We start from the raw sequence: 23,129 nt of genomic DNA on the forward strand, positions 1-23,129 counted from the left end.
TTCCATAAAAAAATACATTTATTTTGAACAATTTCAAAATGGCAATTTGTTCACAGTAAGAAATATGATTCAAAACAAGACGATTTTTATATCATGGACAAAAAGCAACAGTAGATCAGATCATGCACAACTTTTGGGCAATTGCACAACTAGACTATTAGACAGCGTGTTTAATAATTTGTTTAATGTGTCAAGTAAACTTTAAAATCACCATGAGAGAGATATATATATACATATACAGTACTTGCTCACCCTAATATAGCCTTAAGTCTTTTTTTATCACAGATAATTAGGGCATGCCACTGTAAAAAAAATCAAATAAAGAAAGAAAGAGGACATACAGCTTGCTGTGAGACTGAAGCTCATGGAAACATACTACTTCCTGTTTACAATAAAGTAGGATGAAGCTACTGTATAGATTTACATTCCATCTTATTCTATATACAAGTTGTCTGTATTTTCCACTTCTAAGGCCAGACTTCCATCGTCATAAATCAAGGATTTGCTGCGAGCCATCATGTGAGAGACAGTCATTGAAAGCACCATGTCATCTTACAGAGCAAAACCAACGACACATTTCTTTCTTGGAAGCATTCACCACAGTCAGATTTTCACATTTTTATATATATTCATTATATTTACAAATCAAACACCTCTAGTTATAGGGCGGTAAATGACAGTGTTTATTCAGAAGCATTAAATGTCATATCAAGATGATAACTAAAGCTAAAATGACCTATTAGTTATATTACTGTCATATGAAGTCAGAGCAACGTTTTTCCTGCCGTCACTGACAACTTCTGTCATTTTGGGTTTTATTATTCATTCAGGATGTAAAGGAAAGAGATAAAACTATCAAAAAAACAACAACGTGAAAGGTTACACTTGACTAATCTTATAGCCTCTTGGTTCAGTTTGTGAGACAGAGGGAAACATGAACAAGTAGTGTGGGATTTCAACAACATTTTTATTGCAATAAATTAGTTTACCCTATTAAGTCCTAGGTAATATAATAATGCCTTGAGGGTCTAAATGTCTGTAAAGTGACTCATGAAATCCAATGCTGAATTTAAAGTGACATTATCAAACCTATATATTCTTTCTCTTGCACTGTTTTCTCATCTACCTTATATCAATATTTTTCACAGTCTGGTTCTTACGGTAGCACAATGTCAAGGCTTTTGAGGTATTTTATTTCAGTGACTCAGTCTGTGCCTCCTCTCTGTATATTATCCTAATAAAGAACCATGTTGATGTCACAGGGAGAAAAAAAAATGGCCATAACATACCCAAATCAGTAATGTCACATCCATGGTGGTGGTAAAGAGCAAAGGATTCCTCATGCTAATTGGACGTTTTGTGCCGGGTACTGTAGCAATTCACCGCCCTCCAACTAGAGGCCCCAGAGTCTGGCTTGGTGCACTGATCTTCATCAAGTATTGTAAACTAGATACTTACTCTATCCATGTGAGTTAAAAACATGACTTTGAACAATAGCAGCTATCAGCATGAAATAAATAAACAAGTAAAAACAATGCAAACAATTTCAGCACAACTGTAACACAACAATCTGTACTTACTCAGTAACAGAGCGTATGTCTTAGACATTAGTACAGTTTGGAAATTCCCTTGTAACAATTCTCTCCATATTTCTTCCAATGCCTCCTGGAAACATGCAAACAAATGATAAAACAGACTAAATGCGGGGACAGTCAGCTGCTTTGACTTCACATGCACATCACAGGCTGCGGTTATCTGTGATTTTTTTTGGCTTTATCTACATGACACTGATGTAGGGATTAAGTAATAATGGCTTTTAAGCATCAACCAAACAACTCACAGTTTAATCTTTTTTACATGAACATCAGATGGTTTGCACATGCTTTTACACTTCATTATAAATTCATCACCCGGGCATTTAGTTTGAAAACCCCCCTGTTGTCTCAACAAAAGGAACATGGGCTGCACGAGCAGGGCTGGGCTGGTGATGGAGAGCTGATTAGATGGGATCCTGTTGACAAGTAGGGTCGTTCAGATTATGCAGACACTGGCTTTTTCAAAGGTGGGACTTTTATCTCTCAACTGTGTCAGTGGTTTAAATTCAGTGATTTGTATGAAGCTGCATGAAGCTAATTTCATGTTCGCTGATATAACTAATAACCTGGCAGTAAATTTATCAAGGTAAAACTCTGGCTGTCAGTTCAGATTTGCTCAAGAAAATATGATTTATGAGATTTAAATAGCTTTTATATGGAGCATATTTTAAGAGTAAAATTTATGTAGTCTGTATCAAAATCACAATTTGAAAAAGTAAAAGATAAGATAAAGTTTAAAATTAAGAATAAATGCTCCTAATCAGATTTCTTATGATCTGAAAATGCTCTTAAAGTTGGCTAAAAGTAGATATTAGATGGCTGCAGTACAGAGACGCTCTGACACATGCTTGCAGACTGGCTGTACAAAATGATTTCTCTACTGTACCTTACCAGCAGCAGAAATTCTCTTCTCTTCCAGTTTGGTTTTCTTTTTGTTTCCATTTCAGCTAATTTCCTATTATTTCATCCTAATTTATATATTTATATGTATATTAGATTTCATATGTTAATTCCCACTGGATCTATTAAATCTGCAATAACTGATTTTTTTTTTTTTTTTTTTTTGGAAATAGGTTGCAGCATTTGTCATTTCATTTTAATAACATTCATTTATTTGAGGTTGTGTTTGGGCATCTGATGAATTTAAATCCAATATCCAATTTTTAAACTCTGTTTTTGTTCTCCACCAATGCCTGAGGGAAATATCAGGCATTTGGCATTAGGCAGCTGCTAAATTATCCACTATGTTCAGCAGATAGTCCCTAAATGTGACCGTCTGCTGTTTGCTGAGCAGGTAGTGTACAGTGGGTTGGTACAGTTATTTCACTGAATACAGATAGATGCCTGTTGCAGCTGAAAACAACACTGTGAGACCAAAAACAGTAAAACAGCTGAGACTCAATAGACCACTCAATAGACCACTCTGTAAGGTTCATGACGCCTTTCACAGTAACATTGTTGTTTGTTACATTACTATTATTTAAAAAAATAATTACAATGGCTGCAAGGATTTTACACAAATAAAAATGTGAATTACAACAGTTTTTTTTGGCAGAATAACTGTCGCTGAATAAGATGTGAGGACTTTGTAAAAGATGAAAAAACTAAGAAGATGTGGGATAAATCTTTGTCTCTGATTGGCTGTTAATTCAAGGGCTATTCTTAAGGTTATATTCGTACACAGTAAGTAGAAGTGACTCGCTTAATAAATGAGTTTTATTTCTCACACATCTTTTTACTCCCACGTTAAGTGTAAGTGCTGTAAGAGACTGATTCATGTTAATCAGAGAACTTTTTTTTTTTAAGTAACCCCATACTTTCCTTCAGTTATTTGTGTATCTCGTATTAAGAAATCCAGACTTGATTTCATTTCAAGGTAAACCTGTTTTGAAGACCTCCTGCCTGCTGCAATGCATCATACAGAACAATCCTGAATCTCTTTCACAGCTTAATTCATTCTGATTTCAGCTGAACTGCAAATGCCTACTCATTATGAAACATGAGCTCATGTGAGATGTCATGTTAATCATTCAGAGCTGATTGGTATTAACATAAATCATATTAAATTCCTAAACTAAACTTGAATTACTTACAATTTTAATTTTGATCTGTCAAACCCTGCTTGAAATGTTCAAATCTTCATTTTAACCTTTATGAATTTTGGCTGATTTTACCTCATAGCTTTAAGCTGCACTGTGATTATCTAGGACTAGCAGATCCTTCTTATTAGAGCTTTGTAAAGCCATTTATTAGAGCACATAAAAAATCACTGAACCCAAACATTAATTAAATCAGAACTGGGTAATGTTTTTTCCTCTGGTAGAGGGCGTGTTTCCCACTGGCTGGAGCATGACCTACCTTCCAGGGGATGGAAAATTCAATACTTCCCAATATATATTTCAGAGGAATGTTGTGTTTAGACAAGGCACATTTTAAATACAGTTACATGTACATTTCTAGTGAGTAGTCCCAATGCAATAGTGAGAAATACTGCAGCTAAACCAATAACTGCAATATCCAAGAAAGATGAATGATTATCATTAATCCTATAGTGAGTGGACAGTGATCTGCACCAGTGAGCTCATCTGAAAGCAGACGATGGCTTTAGATATTACCCTATACTGAATGGATTGAAGTGAAATGGATTGAAGCTTTGTGGGAACAATTGTGTCCAGGCCAAAATCAGGCTGCATGAGACTCAAGCCAAGCTTCAGAGTATTGATGAAATCTTTAAACAGCAAGTTGTAAATTCATTTAATCTAGCGAGCCCTACATCAAAGGTCCCATGCTGTGCTGCCCTTTTGTAAATAAACACTTCTGAAAGCGACTAAAAATGAGTTAATTTGTTTCAGATCAGCAAGGACTTGGAAAGCTAGAAACAGCTGAGAAATGAGAAATAGCCAAAGTGCTGAGTGACCAGAAAAAAGGCCTGCAGCCCACATGTCTGTGTCAGGAGCACTGCAATGCTTATTTTGTCAAATAATCCACTCTGTCTGCAGGGACCAAATAGTTCTCATCTAAAAGACACCACAGTAGATGTCAAGCATAGCAATCAAAAAGTTAGCTTGTCATTGTGATATCTGGTAACTGTGCAGACACTGAAGTTGTGCGTGTGGTGTGCAGTTTGCACAAATGTGACATGCTGAACTGGCAAAGACGCTCCAGCAGCTCATACAAGGGCCATTTAAATCAGACTGAAACAAAGTTGTGTTTTTGCATCTACACCAAATACAGTTCGACTACATTCAAAACAGATGCTCAGTGGTGTGTTTTTAGGGCAATAAAATGTTAATCAGTATCAGTCTCCTGGAGAGATAGTCATCCCTTAAATCCTGTATCACTGTGTCTGAGTAGGGCACAGATATAAATACTGTATTTAATTTAGTCTGAACATAAAAAAACTGAATAACAGCTGTCAAATTATTATTATTAAATTATTGGCAGTCCAGACTTTCAAGTACATCAATGAGAATATCTTCAGAAAATAAATGCAAATTAACAAATTTAAAAAAAAAATGTTACTAAGGTTACTAAACAAAAGAAAACTTAATAGTGAAATAATTCAAACACAAAATGTATACCAGACACAATTATTGGCGCCCCTCACTTATATTTTGGCTGTGGAACCTTTGGCAACAATGACAGCCTCTAAACGCTTCTTGTGGCCGTCTCAAAGCTTCTCTCACCTGTCTGCTGACAGTTTCTGCCACTCTTCCATTGCTATATGTTCAAATTCTTTCTAAGTTCTTTTTTCAGCGGCAGATTTTAGCGCCATTTAACAGGTTTTCAATGGGACTCAGGTCAGGACTCATTGCTGGCCAGTTTGAAACAGTCCACCTTTTCCTTTTCAACAATTCTTTGGTGCTGCTGGACGTCAGCTTTTGGTTGTTGCGCTGCTAAAAGACCAGACCTTCGCCTCAAACCGAATTTTCTGACACTGGGTTAGCTCTAAATGTCTTGGTAATCTTCTGATTTCATCATTCCTTTGATAAATTCAGTGTCTCCAGCACCAGAGGCAACAAAGCAGCCCCACAGCAAGATAGAGCCCCTGACAGGTTTTACTGTAGGCAGGGCGTTCTTTTCCTTATGGGCTTCATTTCATTGCCTATTACTGAGGTTTCAGACTTTATCTTCAAAAGTTTTAGCAAAGATTAGTTTTGCCTTTGTTTGCTTTTCTTTCAATAGTGGTGTCCTCTTCGGCCTTTGCCCATGGAGCCCCACTTAGTATAGTGTGCTGTGTATGGTTCCACCTGTAACTACCAGTCCAGATTGATCCAGGTCAGCCTGAAGCACTTTAGATGTTTTTTCCACAATCAGCACTGACCTTCGCAGACTTCTCTCCTTGAGTTTCTACTCAGCACCACATCCTGGAAGCGTCTCAACAGTTTTATGACTGTGAAACTTACAGCACAAATTGTTTTTTGATAATAGCATACCTGATGTTCCCTCATCTTTGCGATTGTAAAAAATAAACTGGAAGCAATCAGTCCCTTTTTGTATCCAGTAAAACCATCATTCATTGGTTAATTCAGATCATGTGAACACTGAAAATTGAGCACAAGCGAGTCTTATTTGTGTTTTATTTTGTTTGAGAAACAAATTTAAATTTAAAAGGCTTTTAAAGGCTTCCATAATAGTGCCTGGGGTACATTTTTGTTTTTATAATTTCGCTATTATGCAAGTTTTGTTCTTACTTTTGTTCAGTAACCTTGGTTATTTTATTAAAATATTCTGGGTTGTACAAAATTGGTTCATTTGCATTTATTTCTAAAGATATTCTGAATTATGTAGTGGAAATTCAGGGGTGCCAACACTTAAGAGCAGGACTACTACTTTAATTAAGTATTTTTATTTTATGCAACTTTACTACCAGTACATTTCATAAAGTAATATTGTATGTTTTCTTCCCTACTGTATCTAAAATCCTACGTGATTAGTGAGTAGCCTATTTTTACTTTTCTACCTTTTTACTTCAACATGTAAGATAATTTTTAAATTTTATATTGCTCCTTTAAGTTAAGTAAAAGATCTTAATACTTCTTACACCACTGCTTAGTATACTGTAGTAGAAGTAGTGGTAAATGTGTAGCTGGTGTACCTCTGCTCCTGGCCTCCAGGTCCTTTGCCATGAGTTCTTTTGGAGAGGGAAACTCACTGAGCTTCACCTTGGACATGTTGTCGTTCTGACCGACTGTGCTGATCACTTCCGGTTCTTTCTCATGTCTGTCCTCAGTCTGAACATGGATCCAGGGGATTTTCCTAAACACAAGGAGATAGGAGAGCAACTAAGTATGGTTTTCACCAATGATGTAAGTGATTCGTTTTTCAGATTTATAGCTGAATTTAATACAATCTGAGTGTGCACACCTTTTGAACTTGTAGATGAAGAATGCAGCTAAACCGACAAACACCACAGTGAGCAGCATCAGCATGGCCGACCCACTGTGGATGGAGTTTGAATCCACAAGGGGTGCTGAAAGGCAAGCACGTCAATTGAGTGTCACAGTGTTTCTGTTTTTTCCTAAGCCATGTCTTATTTCAAGTAGATTACTTTTATTACCCCATGTCATGTTACCACTGCAGGCACAGAGCTGCTTTCTACATGTTATCCCCTTGGGGTATTAAAAGGAACCTTTAGGAGGTACAGTGCCTCTCCCTAGGCTCCGTCATGCAGGTAACATATGCATAGTCATGGCTTTTTAAATGCTGAGATGCAATATTCAAAGTATTTCCCCTCGTCGCCCATGTTTCTCTCCTTCAGAGAGAAGCCTATGAAGTCTACGACCTTTCTGGATCATTTTAAAGGCAACCCAGACCTTTGTATGCAGACACAAATGAAGACAGATCCGCTGGTGGATGAAAAGGGTAAAGCCACGCAGCGCTGATCGACACGTTTTTGCGATATGCTAATGACCCAGTGACCCTGCCGATTTCCTCAGTGCATACCAAATGCCTTCTTTGTCAATCATGTCATTGATCGGCTGATTTCGAAGAGAACTACTCTCTCATAGCCTCAGGTGCAAAACTGATGCACTGTGAAGGATATTTAAATCGTGTGATATACAGTATCAGATGGATCTCACGAAGGAATTACAGTTGGTTTTGTCTTGTTTTCACAGTTTGAGTAGTACTCAATGATCATCCACAGGAAGCTATCCGACTTATCTTTTTGCGCATCGGTGAGCAGGACACATGCACTGTAGCTGTGTGGACGTAATGAGCTAAAATGGCATAAATTAAGCCTGAGGCATTTTTGGACGCTTTGTTTTTACGCACCTGTGAAAGGTTTTTAAAAGTAACAGTTACACTGCTTCCAGTGTGCAGAAAGCATGAGATAAGGATACAAAGAAACTTACCCAGAGTTTGCTGAGTCATGTACACAATAATGCGAGTATCAGCTTTCAGCTCAAACTGGATCAGGCCTTGGTTCAGGGCAGTGACAAATATATCTGATATCTGTTTTAGGCAGTTAACAAAAACACAGAAAACAAACAAAAACGCTATGAAATGTGCTGCAATAAATAAAAAACTAATCTCTCCCAGATCAAATATCACAATGCCCTTTTACTTTAAATGAACTGGCAATTTAAAATAGGTCAAGAAATATGTTTCTTTCAGGAGTTAGATGGGAACATTTGACACCACTCTATTGTCTGTGCATGGAGCAGGGAGAAACATCCAGCCTGGCTCTCTCCATAGTTCAAAAATTCCTCTACCAACCAAAATCTGACTCATTAACACATTACAGCAGACCAACTTGTCATTTCTACATTTGTACTGTGTGGAGAATAAATACATGAGATCAAATGTGTTGATTAATTGTCTTTATGTCTTTAGTGAGCTTTAAAGCTTTACATTTAACTCTCACAACTCTTGACTAAAAAGTGAATAAAGGAAAGTTGAACTGTTTCTTTAAGCACTTTTTGGTTTGTTGGTTCCTTTACATAGCAGCAGGTATGAAAATACACATAAAAGTAGTGAAACTCAATATTAACTGTTGGATATGTTTTGGCAACAGCCTTCATATATTCTTTTCATGCCTAATCATATTATATTACTGAATGTGTCATATCAGTAGAAGTGAGACAGCTCTGTAATAAAAGTTAACATGATAACTGACCCAATATTTCCAGATTTCATGGTTCTTACCGTCTCTAGAGCCTCCTCACTCCCTCTCTTGTGCTCACTTGATGTATGTTCATCAGGCAGGATGAAGAGCTCTGCTGTAGTTGGAAGTCCCGGGTACAGAGACACCAGCAACTGATCTCCAGGAACCCCAGACACCTGCAGACAACACAACAGGCAGGTTGTGGACAGAGATTAAAGTTCCAGCCTCCAAACTCTGGATAATGAAGACAAAACCGATCCCGTCCCATGGCTAACATTTCTACATCAGCTTCACTTCAAGTTCACACTGCCGTCAGAGGTAAACTATAAAAAGAACAAATCTCTCACATGGACCATATAAAACGTCCCGGCTGCTGTATCAATACTACACAGGTATAAAATAGTAATGACCCTGAAAGCCACTGGTAGATGATGTTGGCTCCAGGAAAGATCTCAGAGCAATAGGGACTTGATGTACCTGTGACAGAGCTGTCCGCACCACACGGCCTATGTCCTCCCTCCACTCGGGGATGTCAGGATTGTGCTCGTCAAGCGCCGGCGAGAACGACAACAGCAGCGACCTGAAGAACTCTGGAAAAAAGGTGAAGTGATGTCTGTTAGAATATGAATGCTACTTCTGGTTTAGTTTCTGATTAATCTGATGTGCAGTTTTGTCTTTTTTCATTTGGCAAACATATGCCTTGAAGTTAATTGCTCCTCAAGATTTCATGTTCGTTTACTGTGACATTTTATTCATTAGGTAAGTCCACGTTGGCATCAACGTGGCGCCACTTGCAGCGTGGACCGAGAGGTATCATACTACAGAGATAGCGCATTGCATATTCATGTAACATGCATCGCACCAATTAAAGTGTGTTGAAGACTGTCTCCCCCACTCACCTTTAACAGTTATAACTTTTGAATCCTGCATTACAGTGCTCCCTGAAGCAACCTGGACCGTGACCTTGTTTTTCCCCTCTCTCTGAAACGTGTACGAGATGCTTCCTTCCAAGGTTATAATGGGCTGGATTTCAAAAGGAAAAACACAGAGAATTGAACAGAAAATCCTGCATCTGCTCAGCTACATATAGAATACTATGTACATGCAGCCCTTAACATACTGTATAATGAGGGGAGGCTGCAGTAAGCGCGATCAACGTGATAAATAAATAGCTGGATCCTCCAGGACATGCAGTTATATTCTCATGATTAGTGTGAAAACCCTGCAGATTTACACCAACACAAGGACGTCTAGAAAGGAGCTGGAGAACAGAAAAGACAGCAGCAAACGGGGCAAAAAGTGTGTGTGGAACAATAGTGGGAGGAGGAGAAGCCTCTCACCTCGGAGCTGTTGTCAAACCACCAGAAGAAGGTCAATGTTCTGGTGTGACTCGGCCAAACCACCGCAGTCAGATTGGCCTCCTTCCCCCTGATGGCTACAATAGGAGCGGAGAGATATACACGCTCCACAGGACCTGAGGCAGCAACGCACACATCCATCCATATATGCATGCACACACGTGTGCATACAAATAAATGCACACACACGCACACACAAAGCACACACAAATTCAGCAAACTCTGAATATTATTGTGATCACAGCTCATGTGCATTTAGCTCCAGGTGTGTGCTTTTGCATTTTCCAAAAGCTAAAATGCATAAACGTAATGCAACCATGACTGAAATGAAATTCTGCAGACTGGGAACGTGACTATCCATGAAAAGAGAAAGTGTTCATGCTATATGCACTGCCGCGGGAATGAGTAATGACATTTCTTATACACATACTGGTGATGTGTAAAAACAGTGTGCTGCTGTCAGATCCCTGGCTGTTCTCAGCTGAAGCTGTCACTCGGTAAATCCCAGTGGTTCTGTAGATGTGCATGATGCCATCATCAGTCCTGCTCAGGTTAGCGTATGTGATCTTGATTCCGTCCCCAAAGTCTAGCTGGATGCTGGTCCTCAGCGAGTCTCCCTGTGGATGGACAGTAAGACATGGCATCTGTCACCACGGCTTAGGTCGGGATACTTTAGACCAAACACAAGCAAAGTAAGCACAGCACACTACTCAAGTGCTTGGGCTGTGTCACAAACACTTTGTAGGTGATTCTGAATGGAAGGAGACAGAAATTCAACTGAGAAAAGACAAGGAAAAGTAAAGAGAGCTACAGAGGTAAAAGAGGTCATGAAAAAAAGACAGATTTTTTTTTTTTATCTGCCATCTTGCAAACTGATAAAATCATCCAAAACAAACAGACATATTCTCATCATTCAAATGTTTTTCACCCAAATGAGAGAAAAAATATATTTTATACAAACCCCCTGTGGCATCTAGTCAGGCAGATAGCTTTGATTTTATTTACTCATTCTTGTTTTGAGATATCTGTTCTGTGAGATTTTGGCTGCAACACTAATATAACAGGTTAGGGAGGCTTCATTTGTAGCACTCACAGCAATGAAAAATTACATTTAACAAATCAACAACAACTTGTCTTTCCAGAATCAGTATCGGTGTCCCTGTTACTCCGGGTAATCCACAGAACAGGTTTATTTAGTCTATTTTTCAGAAGTAAGTAGTTCCAATATAAACAGTTCACAGTGAGATCAGAGGATTATCCAGAGTTAATAAGGACATTGATCTTTTTTTTCAAATTCACTACAAACAAAATTCAATTCACCCCCACAGTACTGAGCTGGAGGCAGAAATCTCAGTGATATCTCAAAACCTAGGCAAATAAAAACAAAACTATCTGGCTACACTAGAGGTAAGTGGGGAAATGTCTTTTTAGCTGTGGCTCTAGGGATCACAGTGTCTGCAGCTGAAATATCGGAACAAATATTGGATGGATTTCCATGAAATCCTGCAAAGACACTCATAGTTCCCAGACGATGTATCCAAATGCTACCATGGCTTTGTGTGAATCATCTTGACAAATATTGGACACGACATAACACGACAATGAGCATTAATTAAGTGATATAACTCACATCATCGAGGTAGACCATGAAAGTGACGTTACTTCCAACAGTGGCGCTGAGCTCTCCGTGACTGGTCGAGAGCCGGAGGCCTCGGGGTGGTCTGGGACGACAAGCCTGCCTCCTGGGCGAGTACACGTTCCTCCCTGCCTCCTTACAGTTATTGGACAAAACCTTCCGATACCTTTGAAAGTTTTTTTTTTTTTTAAATCAGAGATAAGTGTTGTGTTGCAGGTCCATGTTACATACTAATATCACACAGTATGTACTATATACCAGTGTTCAGAGTATACAAAAATTGCATCAATGGACATCAATCAAACGGCAGCTGTGGAAAGCTACTGTCTGATTTAAGTTCAGAAAAAGACTACAAAAATACGTTGTTTCTTTTATGTTCCTGGAGCAATTTCTCCACCAGCTAGAATCTATTTTAATTTATCCATGTCTGTGCAGCTCCTCAGTTGCATCTTTGCAATTATTTGTAGGACAATAGCTTCCATCAGCGGCACACAGACTTAGTATGCACTCTAGTCACTTTGGGTATTCTTAATTGTGTTACTTTTCAAATGTGAACACACTGCATACTCAACACCTGCTTGGCAATATTATGTATTATGGAATTAGGACACAACATTTCTCAGCTATATTCAGCGCCGTTTTCTTTCTGAACCATTATTTTCTGTTTGTGTTGTAAACAACATGACAGACCAGCTGGAATGGAGTAATATTATTTCATGATGGGTTGAACATTGGGGGCCACTTACCCTGTGCTGTTAAGGAAGCTTTGGCTGGTGCTACAGCTTTTAGCTGCACCATTTGGATTAAACCAAAAAGCAGGGGAGCACTTCCCATCCGCCTGGCGCTCCCACCCATAATCACTGCCAAAAAACACGACACTTCATAAAATGATAAACACTGCTACTCAAATAATCTAGCTTCTACAAGCTTTTGTAGTGGGGCAAATGCTTCGCAGTTGGAGATTCATGGAATATTTTAAGACCATAACTACAGACATGATTGTCAGACAAGCAGGATCAAACAGAATTTCAGACAGATGGATAACGGATATTTAAAATTCATTTAGTGATTCATTATTAATTGAATTCTAAGAAGTCACTTGACATTATGCAAATTACAGTAGCACAATGAAAAGTTCCTAACTTCCATGTACAATTTCCAAACTATAATTAGATTCAATGAACAGAGTCATATTGGTTATCCAGTAAATATGCAATGTAAGATGGATATTAAGGCATATGAAGTTCAGCAAACTGATACTTCTGTTTTTGATTACAAATGTCTACAAGCAGCTGTTAATGAAGTACAATTGAATTAGATGTTCAAAAGAGAGGGGCTGTTTTGTAAACATGTAATCAAAGAAATGAAGGATCACTGAGGACAAAAGTCTGAGTTACAGTTTCGTCCCAGTTGGGAAAGCTGAGACCAGGAAGTCATTACCATTCAAAATCATAGGTTGTGCAGAGGCACGGCTCTGAGGAATAGATCCTGGAATAGTCCTGGACCAGCATGCAACGGTTGCCTGGCCTGCGCTTCATAAAGATCTGCTTCTCGCCCATCACACACAGCTCTCCCTATCAAACAAAGAGAGAGATGATCTGATTTTTTCACACGACTGAAAGAAACTCAAAAGAGAGACAGAAAAGAGAAAACAGAGAGAAAAATTCATGTTCATGCATTAAGCGAGTGTACTTTGTTTACAGTGACACCAGACAAGCATGCATCTCTTGAAGCTCACGATAAATCAGTAATGTTTGATATCGCCGTTACCTTGTTGTGCAGGTGCCATGTCTGATAATCTCCCTCCATGCACCTCCTGCTGAAGAGGCCCTTGTAATCGATCTTGATCAGCTGCCACTCGGACCGATGGCTGAAGTGTCCAAAGAAACTGGAAGATGATTCACCAGAATGCAAATTTCAGATGAGATGCAGATGTACAGGTTTCAGATTTGATGGCACAACAAGAGCACCTGCAAGTCTGAAGTCTGACAGGCGAGATAATGTTCCCTGAGACGAAAGGTTTTAGTCACCGGGGAGAATCAAATGGACCTGTCTTTGTTTACATCACCACAGAAGCTAATTCCTCAAGCCTGATATTTGTCTTATTCCTCCAGGATTTTTGGGTCTCTGCTTACGTGATAATGTGATTGTCAGATTCTGGCTCCATTAAAACCCCATCCACATACAGAGGTGCCGAGGAAAAACTGTGACGGTCCCATTTCTTTCCTTCATCAAGACTGATCCTGCATAAAAAATTTAAAAAAAAAATTAAAAAAGACAACAACAGCTGTCAATGCAGGAAAATCTGTCAATGCATGTTTATCTGTTTGTTGTGGTTAAATATTTTTTTCCCCCCTATGTGTACAACAACATACAACACAAGCAAATAAGTGAAGCAGTGACAAACAAGGTAAAAAGAAAAGATTTCAGGTTATTTAGCTTTTGCCGCGGTTGAAAAATGAAGCGCCTTGGATTCTCTTCAATGTGAAAAATTATCTCGACAACAGTCTGCACAAAAGAACAAATGTTCCTCGGACCAGGTAAATTTTTGAAGGTGACAACACAACAGAGAAGAGAGATATGACTCTGGTTCTAACATTAGACATAGATTTGGGGGGGGGTTCAAATCACCTTTCTCAGAGCTTAATCACTTCTGACAGGGCTGTGGCGTGCAGGGACATCAAAGTAGATAGTGTTACAAAGCTCCCACGATATGAGGGAGTTATGAGGGCATCCTCAGTCTCATATTTCCACCCTGCTCTACTTCTCATTTACATAAAAGCACTCAAACCATCATATCCAACCAAGAGTACAAAGCTATAACAGACTCTCCTCTGTTGGAAATGATTCAGGCTCTGTTTTGAAGCAGCGGAGCCGATACAATAATCATGCAAACTTGGCCCATCAGCATTTCAAAAACATTAAATATAATCATATGCTGCATCAAATCCCCCACACAGAAAAAAATGAAATGATACCCAGGTAATTTACCACCACAACTCTGGCACCTACAGTTACTACCTACAGTAATTATGATGTCAGCTATTGTGGTGGAGTAACTACACCTACCATAAGTGTCGTATCTGCGTCGCTGCATGTAGGACTGCCAGCAGAGCCCCTCCATTGTCAAGGAACCAAATGTTGTGCTCTTCATCAAAAATCTGTATTGATGCACAGTGGAGGGGGGGGGGGGGGGGGGGGCGTTTATCACAACACACTTTCAAAATGAATACATCCTCTGTTTAAGGTAAACACGTGCGATGTGTTGTCTCACCTGTCTCCAGCTATTTCCTGCATCAGATGTTATAAACATCCCAAGGTTGGTGGAGGACAGCTCTGTTCCAATATTCCCTGGTTACAAAAACATGAATAATTTTCACTCCCTGTGTATTTACATAGCAAAGTCTCCACAACACACTTACGCTGTCTACAGAATCACCTGATAAAAAAAATCGTTAGAGAGTTATTTGGTGAATCTGTGTATGCCCTCATTCTCCACAGGAGGACACATTTATGACTTACTGCAATCTGATCATCTCGCCCAAAATATGAGATTTAGGAGCTGAAGCTTCAGTGTCTGATTTCAGTGACAGAAAGAGGGCACTGTGTGATTAGTGTTTGTGGACGCCCTGCTACAGTGCATTTACCTGAGCAACTAGGAATTCCTTTAGTGATGAAAAATTTGTCTCACCATTTCTGTCTCGAGTCTCACGTGATCAGAGGGTGACCTTTAGGTAACCCCTACCTGTAGCAACGATGATTCCTGGTACAGACTTTTTGCTGGTGATGGGTCCAGATGTGTAGGGATTCTCCGTCATCTCCAGATGAAGATGCAGCGAACAAAATGGCTGTCAACAAAACGGATTCCAGCACAGCACAGGTTGAGACACTACGTATCAGACAGATCTTCACGGAGGCAATTATAATTAGCTTCGCCTTCAGACTATTCTTCCCATTGAGAGAAAAGTGCTAACATTTATAAAACAAAGATTTCTTTCATCTACTCTGCCAAGAAAGGAAATGGCTGAGAGGACACAAAGGGCATTTGAATTGTTTCATTCTAAAGCAAACAAGGCATGTAATTAAAATTCCCCAAGATGCACTGATAAAACTGACAAAATTGATTCAAATTATTTCATTCATCTCTCAGACTAACGCACAGTGAAAAACATCAATAAGGCTTTTCAGACAGCTGAGGCTGGAGCAGGGGGGGGGTCACACAGCAGGCAAGAGCAGAATGGTCACCTGTGTGACACAGTGGGAGATTATAACCTGCTATTAGCTTAACAATATACATTATTTCAAACAGACTCTAAAGAACGCACTGACTGATTAGGTGAATATCATACCTGCTGAATAACAACACGGCCACATAATTGTAATTCTGTGTAATCTAATATTCATTAGTCCAGTGTGACTACAGGTAATAAATTGAAATCACAGAGGTTAATGGAAAGTCTGGACCCCTGAAACTAAACGCGATGACACCGCGCCTTACACGATAATACGAATATTCCAGCCAAGCATCCCCTCAGCCATTTAGGAGGCTAAAAAGGCGAGCTGATGCTGACGCTGGCACCTGGCCCTGTGCATCTGTGGCTCCGAATCAAAGAGCATCCAAAGCACAGCTGATGAGGTTGAAACATTTGATGAATGATATATGTCATAAGCTTCATTTCGCATGAAAAAGAGCATTCATTCACTCTTGCCCAAAGGCTCAAGCTCACCAGAATGCAGTGAAGGTTATTTCCAGCCACATCAGCTGCAGGAGCCGGCAGAAGGGCCCATGTTTGTCCCTTGTTGTAGGTGATAAAAGTCTTGATGTGATTATCCACCAGTTTGTTGGCGAGATACATGCCATTAATCCCCTCAACCTACGAAGGAAAACAGAGATGAAAAGTAAAAGTATGAATAACACAGAAAGGCCTCTGTCAGTGTTATTGTTGTTCTTGTGTTGGTTCATTATGATTGATGCGTTAACATGTAAGCAGCTAATGTTGTAGCTGGTTGTTGTGGAGCAAATTTAACCACTTCATATACACAGGGGTAGTTTAATCTACAACAACACATCATATTATTCATCTTATGAATATAATAATATTTATAAGATGTATAAAAAATAAAATGGAAATGCTAAAGTACCTCAAAATTACACTGAAGTACAGAACACTACATGTACTTGGTTACTCTCTATCACTGTGTTCAAGGCAGTTCAAGCAAAAATGGTTTGCTTTCTTTATATAATTTTAAAATGAATATCTATTTTACACTGTTGGTCAGACAAAGTGAGCAATTTAAAAATGTCAGATGAAAAATATTAAGGCCATTTTTCACAGTTTGCTAATTTTTTATGGACAAAACAATGAATGGCTTAATCAATAATGAAAATAATTGCTACTTTAATTATAATCACAATTTAGTTAATTAACAGAGGTTTTCTACTTGATGTATTATATTGTAACTGAAAAGGGAATTAGCTGAGCTGTGACAGAAGCAGCAGCCCATGAACAAGACTGACTACACACCTTATAAAAGTCCACCAGTAGGTTACCGGCAGGTCCTCGGTTGGTTCTCAGATTCTCTAATGAAAGGGTAAAGTAGACCCCGGGGGAGTCTGAGATATACAGGCTGTAAGTATTGTTCTGATTCCACTCCTGGACGGCAGCAAAGACCTGCTTCTCATCTGTACTGATGATATGCATGTCCTGTTGGAGGGTATGGGTGAGAGGAGAGGGAGGCGGATGGAAAGAGAGAATAGGTGGGAAGGACAGATGCAAGCCAGCAAACATAAAGCATATGTAAAAGAGGCCATGTAGTGTTGAGGAGCTTTTAATAAAGTGGCATTTCTCCACAAGAGAACACTGTTGCATGACTTGTGTTCTCCCAAAAAAACGAAACAAAACTGTTCCAAAACAAAACTAACAATCATGTTTCTTAATGATAATACATCTTTTATTATTTGACAGCTTACCTTTGGTAGACAATATTTAGGTAACTTCATCTGCTTGAAGGATTCTCTCATGTAGGAGACAAAGTAGCTGGCTCGTCCTGACTTGGTCACCTTGGAAATGAAATCAAAGAAGCTTTGTCATTCTTTAAACACACCACAGATACATATTTTAGTGACACTTCACCCAACACCTTGAATTTCACTTTTGGAAATCAGTGCCTTTGATTTTTATATTTCTATTTTGACCGATGCCAAGAGGATGATTTTTTTTTCTACATAGATAAGACTATGTACACTGTCTGGAAAATAAACAAAAAAACACAACAACAAAATGAAACAAGATGGGAGGGTTTTTACAAGACATTCAATATGTGAGAGAATTTGCCAACATCCCAAATGTGACTGTTGTGAAATGAGGACATGAAGCTAAAGTGTTTCCTGAAGGAGGTGTATTAATTCACAACGCATGACTGACTCGATAAAACGCTTGCAATTTTACTCTGCTTTCCACGCTGTCGAAAGCAGAGTAAAATTACAAGCACAACAGAAATTATTATCATTATCTCAATTAGTCTAAAGCTAAGAGGCAGAAGATTGTGTTGGCTTTATCTACAGTGCAGCTTGAAGATCTTAATGCACTACCACTTTCCCATCCACTTACAGGCAGGGCAACCCTACTTGATTGCTTATTTTCTAATCAACTAGAAGGATGGTGTTTGTCTCCCAACACACTACATTAGGGCTCTAATGGAATAATCTATCGAAAATCAATGAGCTGCATTTTCCCAGACCACATTTTTGAGGATGTTGCACTTGGCCGTTCCTTCTCTCCCATGAGACTTTGGAGGTGTTGAAGACTGCTTATTTCGTTGTAGCCCAATCGATAACCTCATTACTCTTTGTCAAGTTAAATCCAACTGCCCCAAGCAATGAAAGTCACAAGAAAGTCATCTGTGCCACCACAGCTCAGCGCAGACACTCTCCCTGTGTGTCCTGTTATTTTCACCAGCATCTTCCTCATGTCTGCCTCTGCCTTGACGGTCAATCTAATCTCAGCTAAATGCAATTTGGGCATTTTATTGAATCACCATTTCTGAATCACGCTGTGATACTTTTTTTTTTTTTTCATACATTTTCATTCTTACTTCGCAGCCATTCCAATCAAGTCTGTGGATTAAGTGTGCTGAAAGTGAAACTGGGTCACCACTGAAGTACAGCTGCTGTAACATCATATCATATCAAAAGATTAAATCTGTGGAATAAATAAATTAAAAACGAACAGCAAACATTTAGAGGTGTTTACTCAAAATGAAAGAGCTCAGAATGATTCACTACAAACAGAGCACCAATAAACTACGATCCTTTTATTTCTATTTTCCTGTAACATAGCTGGAGTCTACCGAGGATGAACAAATGCATCAAGGCTGACCAAGAAAGAGAAAATTACTTAGCTGTGAATGGAAATCAATGACAGTTGAGGGCATTTGAAAATTAAATTTCTGATAATGACCCTGCCTGCCACTGTCTAATTGGAGTCAAAGTCAGAGTGAATGGTAATAAGGACACCAACCTGTCTATTCACAGTTCCTTTTGTCGTGTGCTCTCAGCAAGCAAACACATTTTTCAGGCATGGAGTATGTCTGTGCGGAAACTCAAACACTGTTTGAGTGTGCCTTGACATGAACGAGACAAAACCTAATCAAAACACACATTGGGCCAGTGGGGAACAGGTGTGTTGGAGAAAGCCATTATATGGGTTTTGATGGAAAAGCATGAATCGGATGCAAGATACAGCAACAACAAAAAAACAAAAAAACAGAAAATCAAAGTTCATGGATACAGCAGCCTTTGTGTGAAAAAATGAAGGCGAAGTTTAGTCTAATATAGAAAAGTAATCTATCATCACGCAAACCTGTGTGAAAACATATTCATCCTGCACAACCAGTGAGTTGGTGTCGACATATCCAGGGAAGAGGTACTGTCTGTTGCCTTCTGTGCAGCGTTGGGCTCTGCACTTCACGTACTCAGCGCCTGGAAAGAGGCAAAAGGAAATCAATCAGAAGTAAATTACAACCCTTTACTTTCAGACAGTACTTTGTATGCACTGGGGCTGCTATACAGAAGGCACTATATATAATAAATATACTTTAAGTTCACTGCTCTGAAACAAGTTGAATCTTAGACCAGGAAAACAAGACAGCACTGTGATCCAAATGAGCTGAGATTCAAGACTAATACAGTAGAAGCTTTTGCAGCTTGTCACATTACTAAAAAAATGTTCAGGATGTTATTGTGTGAGACAAAACAAGTTTGTATGCTAATTCAGATACAGATTTTCTCACCACGGGAGGAATATGAGTATATTTTCCAATGTAGGAAAACCCTATAATTGGTGTAACAGAGTATGCCATGCTGTTTAGAAGAGGGGAGTTGAGGTTTGTCTATGAGACACAGGGGATAGATTAAGGAAAGGAAACATCAAACAACTCGCTAAAACTCTCCATTTTTGTCAGGAGACACCTATTCTGCTTTACTAGACCTACAGGGACCAATCTGAACAGCAGAACGAGTCTCATCTTCCCCGTGACCTCGCTCTAAATGAGAGGCAAGGGGTCCTGTGGGTCTTGCTACTGTGGCAGACTGGAGTGCTGCACTCACGGCCTTTTGCGATGCGCGTCTCGATGTGGACCACATCTGATTCTTTGTCCAGCCCCATTACCGCCCTTGAAAGAGCGGGCGGAGGAGAAGATAGAGAGGAGCAGGAAGAGGTGGTGGGGGAAGAAAAAGGAAAAATGAGAATGAGAAGAAGAGACCTAAAAAAAGGCCCGGGTGAGTATCACAGTAGAGCACAGTGTAGATGGACTTCCCTATTCTGTGACACCAAAACAAGATGTTTATATCTCCTGTAAGTCAGTCAGTGCAGGATCTGAGGCACCAGCAGCAATTAATCTCAATTCACTGAAGCATCAACATAGGAAACAACAAGGGGGCAACAAAACATCAGCTATTCCAATAAATATCTACCAATGTGTGTTGTTATAAAACTGTAGGTGGCTGCAAAACCATTTTGAATAAGAACTATTTGATAAAATCTGTGTGAACGAATGGTTGTAAAGAGCACAAGTAATGCATTCTTTCGGGCGCCGCTATACCCGCTGAGCTGTTCTTATTTATCAAGCGTTTTGCTATTCAAGCATGTGGAGGGGATGTCCTCCAACCAATGTCCTTTCCTTACAGCTAAAAAACACACTTAGATTTGACACATGCCATGACAAAGAGGGATAAACAGGCTCACATCAATATTCACGGCCTTGTCCCTGAGCAGTTGAGATTACTAAATGACAGCGACAACAAAAACAGCATGTCATGTTTGTGCTATGGAAAATGAAGCACAATATTCCTTCATGTCTGCGTGACATGGATATAATCAGTTTTGTGCTTGGGTGCCACGAGTGAGATCTGTTTTTGACAAGAGGTCACTGGATCCTTCTGACAGCTTAGGGTCATGAACACTATCATTATGCAAATTACAATTAATCACTGCAAAAAAAAAAAAATAGGATCCACATAATCATACCAGTAGAACCGGCCTGGCATCACGTTGTCGTGAACAAGCTGCCATTTCCTTCCAAAGTCCATTGAGCTGTACAGCTGCAAGATAAAAATAGGCTGATCTTCATCACACTTTAAAGAGGAAGATTTTGTTAAATGAGCAGCATCACAGTTATCATCACATCCACAGCAAAACAAAAGTTTTTAAAATGCTAATGCATTCAACGTCATATATTATCTCATCTCCACTTAAAGGTTCATTGTGGATTCACTCAGAGGCTACCTTGCTGTCATGACTGTAAGCCAGTATCCAGTTCTCCTGTGCCGGATGGAAGAGCAGGCTCAGGATGTTGAAGTTAATGGGATGCTTCTCAAAGCTTGCCCCTTCATCTGAACTGATGAGAACAGCGCTCTCTACCTCTGGGTCGCTAAGCATCATTATCTAAAGTACAGGACGCCAGACGAGGGATATGGCATTAGAAGAGGGAGAGAGACAGAGATGCAGTCATTTCACAGCAATTCAAAAAAAGAAGCATAACAGTAATTTTATATCAGGAATGAGCTTGAAAGAGATCAGACAGAGAGACAAAGCAACAGGGACATGCTGACCTTCTGTTTGTTGGTAGGGCAGACGTACAGGTAACTTAAAACGGTCCTTGAACCCACTTTGTCATTGAGTTTGGTGTAGGTGCTTCCATAGTCACTGGATCTGATTACAGACAAGAAAAAAACATGTTCCGTGTTTGATGGAAAAAAAAAAAAATCCATTAGAGACAGATTTAAAAGCACCATACCAGTAGTTTGGTATGTTTTAGCCCATTAACTGCAAATCAGTTATTCTTTACATGACAGCATCTCCAATACATTGCGTATGTGTTTATATTGATTTTCTACTGTTCAGGCAGCCTTTTTGCTTTAAGAGAGGGAAATGAATATGCAGAGACTAGCTTCACGCTAATGTGTTATTTTTGTTTGTGTTGCTCTTGTAAAGTACTTTGCTGCAATTCAGCAAGAAAAGTGCAACACTGAAAAGTGCACCGTTATTATTCCAGCTGTCATCTACTGTAGGTGCTCTCTATTCAATCAACATGTTTCTGCACAGGGTGGTGGTAAAAAAAAAAACAAAACCTTAAATGACACTAATTAAATAATAGCTATAGTGATTTTTATACCTTCTATCATAACATCAGTATGTATCTAAATCTACCACTAATTCCAATAACATTATATGTAGGATGTTGTAAAGATGCTGGGACTTAAATATCATGAATCAAGAGGATCCAGACACTCGAGTAAACTCTTGTGAGCTAAAGAAAAAAATTTAACATAAAGAGTCCTTTAGTAAATCCTTTAGAACTAAGCAAACAGTGGGGACCTAGGATTGGTCTTTAAACGCACACTCAAAGCTCATAGATGTTACTGTCTGATGATTGGTCAGCTGCACATTTATTTAAAAAATACTGGCAATTCCCATTTAGTTAGAGCAGTTATGGTCTCTCCACAAAGTTGCTAGAAGAAAAAAAAATTCTAAGTTGCCAAGATTTAGCAAGACAGTTGCTACACACGCAACACATTGTTAGTTTGCAGATGCACAAGCGCACAGGTGACAGGACACATATCACTGCCGACTGCTGGAGACGGTAATTCAAATGTATAGTGCATTCAAGCTGTAAAATACAGAGAAGAGCATGATGAACAGGAGAAATATGGTCATGTGCAGGGAAGGATTATGTGAACTGGTGAAGGTGAGGCAGAAGTCAAAGCAAATAACACATTTGCCTCAAAGAGTGGCCGTGTCTATCAAATGAAAGTGGGGGGGGTTGCAGTTGATGACATCCCCCAGTTTATTCCACTGATCAACACTTGGTGACAGTAACCAAGAAGCATAGCAACGTGCCAGACAAAGCGACAGAAGTACAAGGCGGCTAAC

At 39.3% G+C, this 23,129-nt stretch overlaps 1 protein-coding gene across 2 annotated transcripts in view; it reads right to left on the minus strand.

The window, feature by feature from the left end:
- Positions 1–23,129, minus strand: part of sorcs3b (sortilin related VPS10 domain containing receptor 3b) — a 41,590-nt gene continuing 18,461 nt past the window's right edge. Inside the window, exons 3-27 of one of the 2 annotated variants that reach the window (XM_071480389.1) lie at positions 21,809–21,908; positions 21,483–21,641; positions 21,225–21,298; positions 20,306–20,370; positions 19,560–19,678; positions 17,669–17,758; positions 17,223–17,402; positions 16,425–16,571; positions 15,443–15,545; positions 14,972–15,048; positions 14,767–14,858; positions 13,833–13,940; positions 13,468–13,585; positions 13,138–13,271; positions 12,444–12,557; positions 11,692–11,863; positions 10,492–10,678; positions 10,044–10,177; positions 9,603–9,726; positions 9,181–9,293; positions 8,745–8,879; positions 7,952–8,051; positions 6,963–7,068; positions 6,694–6,854; positions 1–1,665 (exon numbers count right to left, since the gene is read on the minus strand). In XM_071480389.1, the coding sequence (XP_071336490.1) occupies positions 1,601–1,665; positions 6,694–6,854; positions 6,963–7,068; positions 7,952–8,051; positions 8,745–8,879; positions 9,181–9,293; positions 9,603–9,726; positions 10,044–10,177; positions 10,492–10,678; positions 11,692–11,863; positions 12,444–12,557; positions 13,138–13,271; positions 13,468–13,585; positions 13,833–13,940; positions 14,767–14,858; positions 14,972–15,048; positions 15,443–15,545; positions 16,425–16,571; positions 17,223–17,402; positions 17,669–17,758; positions 19,560–19,678; positions 20,306–20,370; positions 21,225–21,298; positions 21,483–21,641; positions 21,809–21,908 (2,977 nt within the window). In that variant the 3' untranslated portion in view covers positions 1–1,600. The other variant, XM_071480388.1, reaches the window with a different exon arrangement.

Source organism: Trachinotus anak, unplaced genomic scaffold (genome assembly GCF_046630095.1).
Source record: "Trachinotus anak isolate AG129_WGS33_773 ecotype Australia unplaced genomic scaffold, CSIRO_AGI_Tana_v1 ptg000007l, whole genome shotgun sequence".
In the NCBI taxonomy this organism is placed as follows: domain Eukaryota; kingdom Metazoa; phylum Chordata; class Actinopteri; order Carangiformes; family Carangidae; genus Trachinotus; species Trachinotus anak.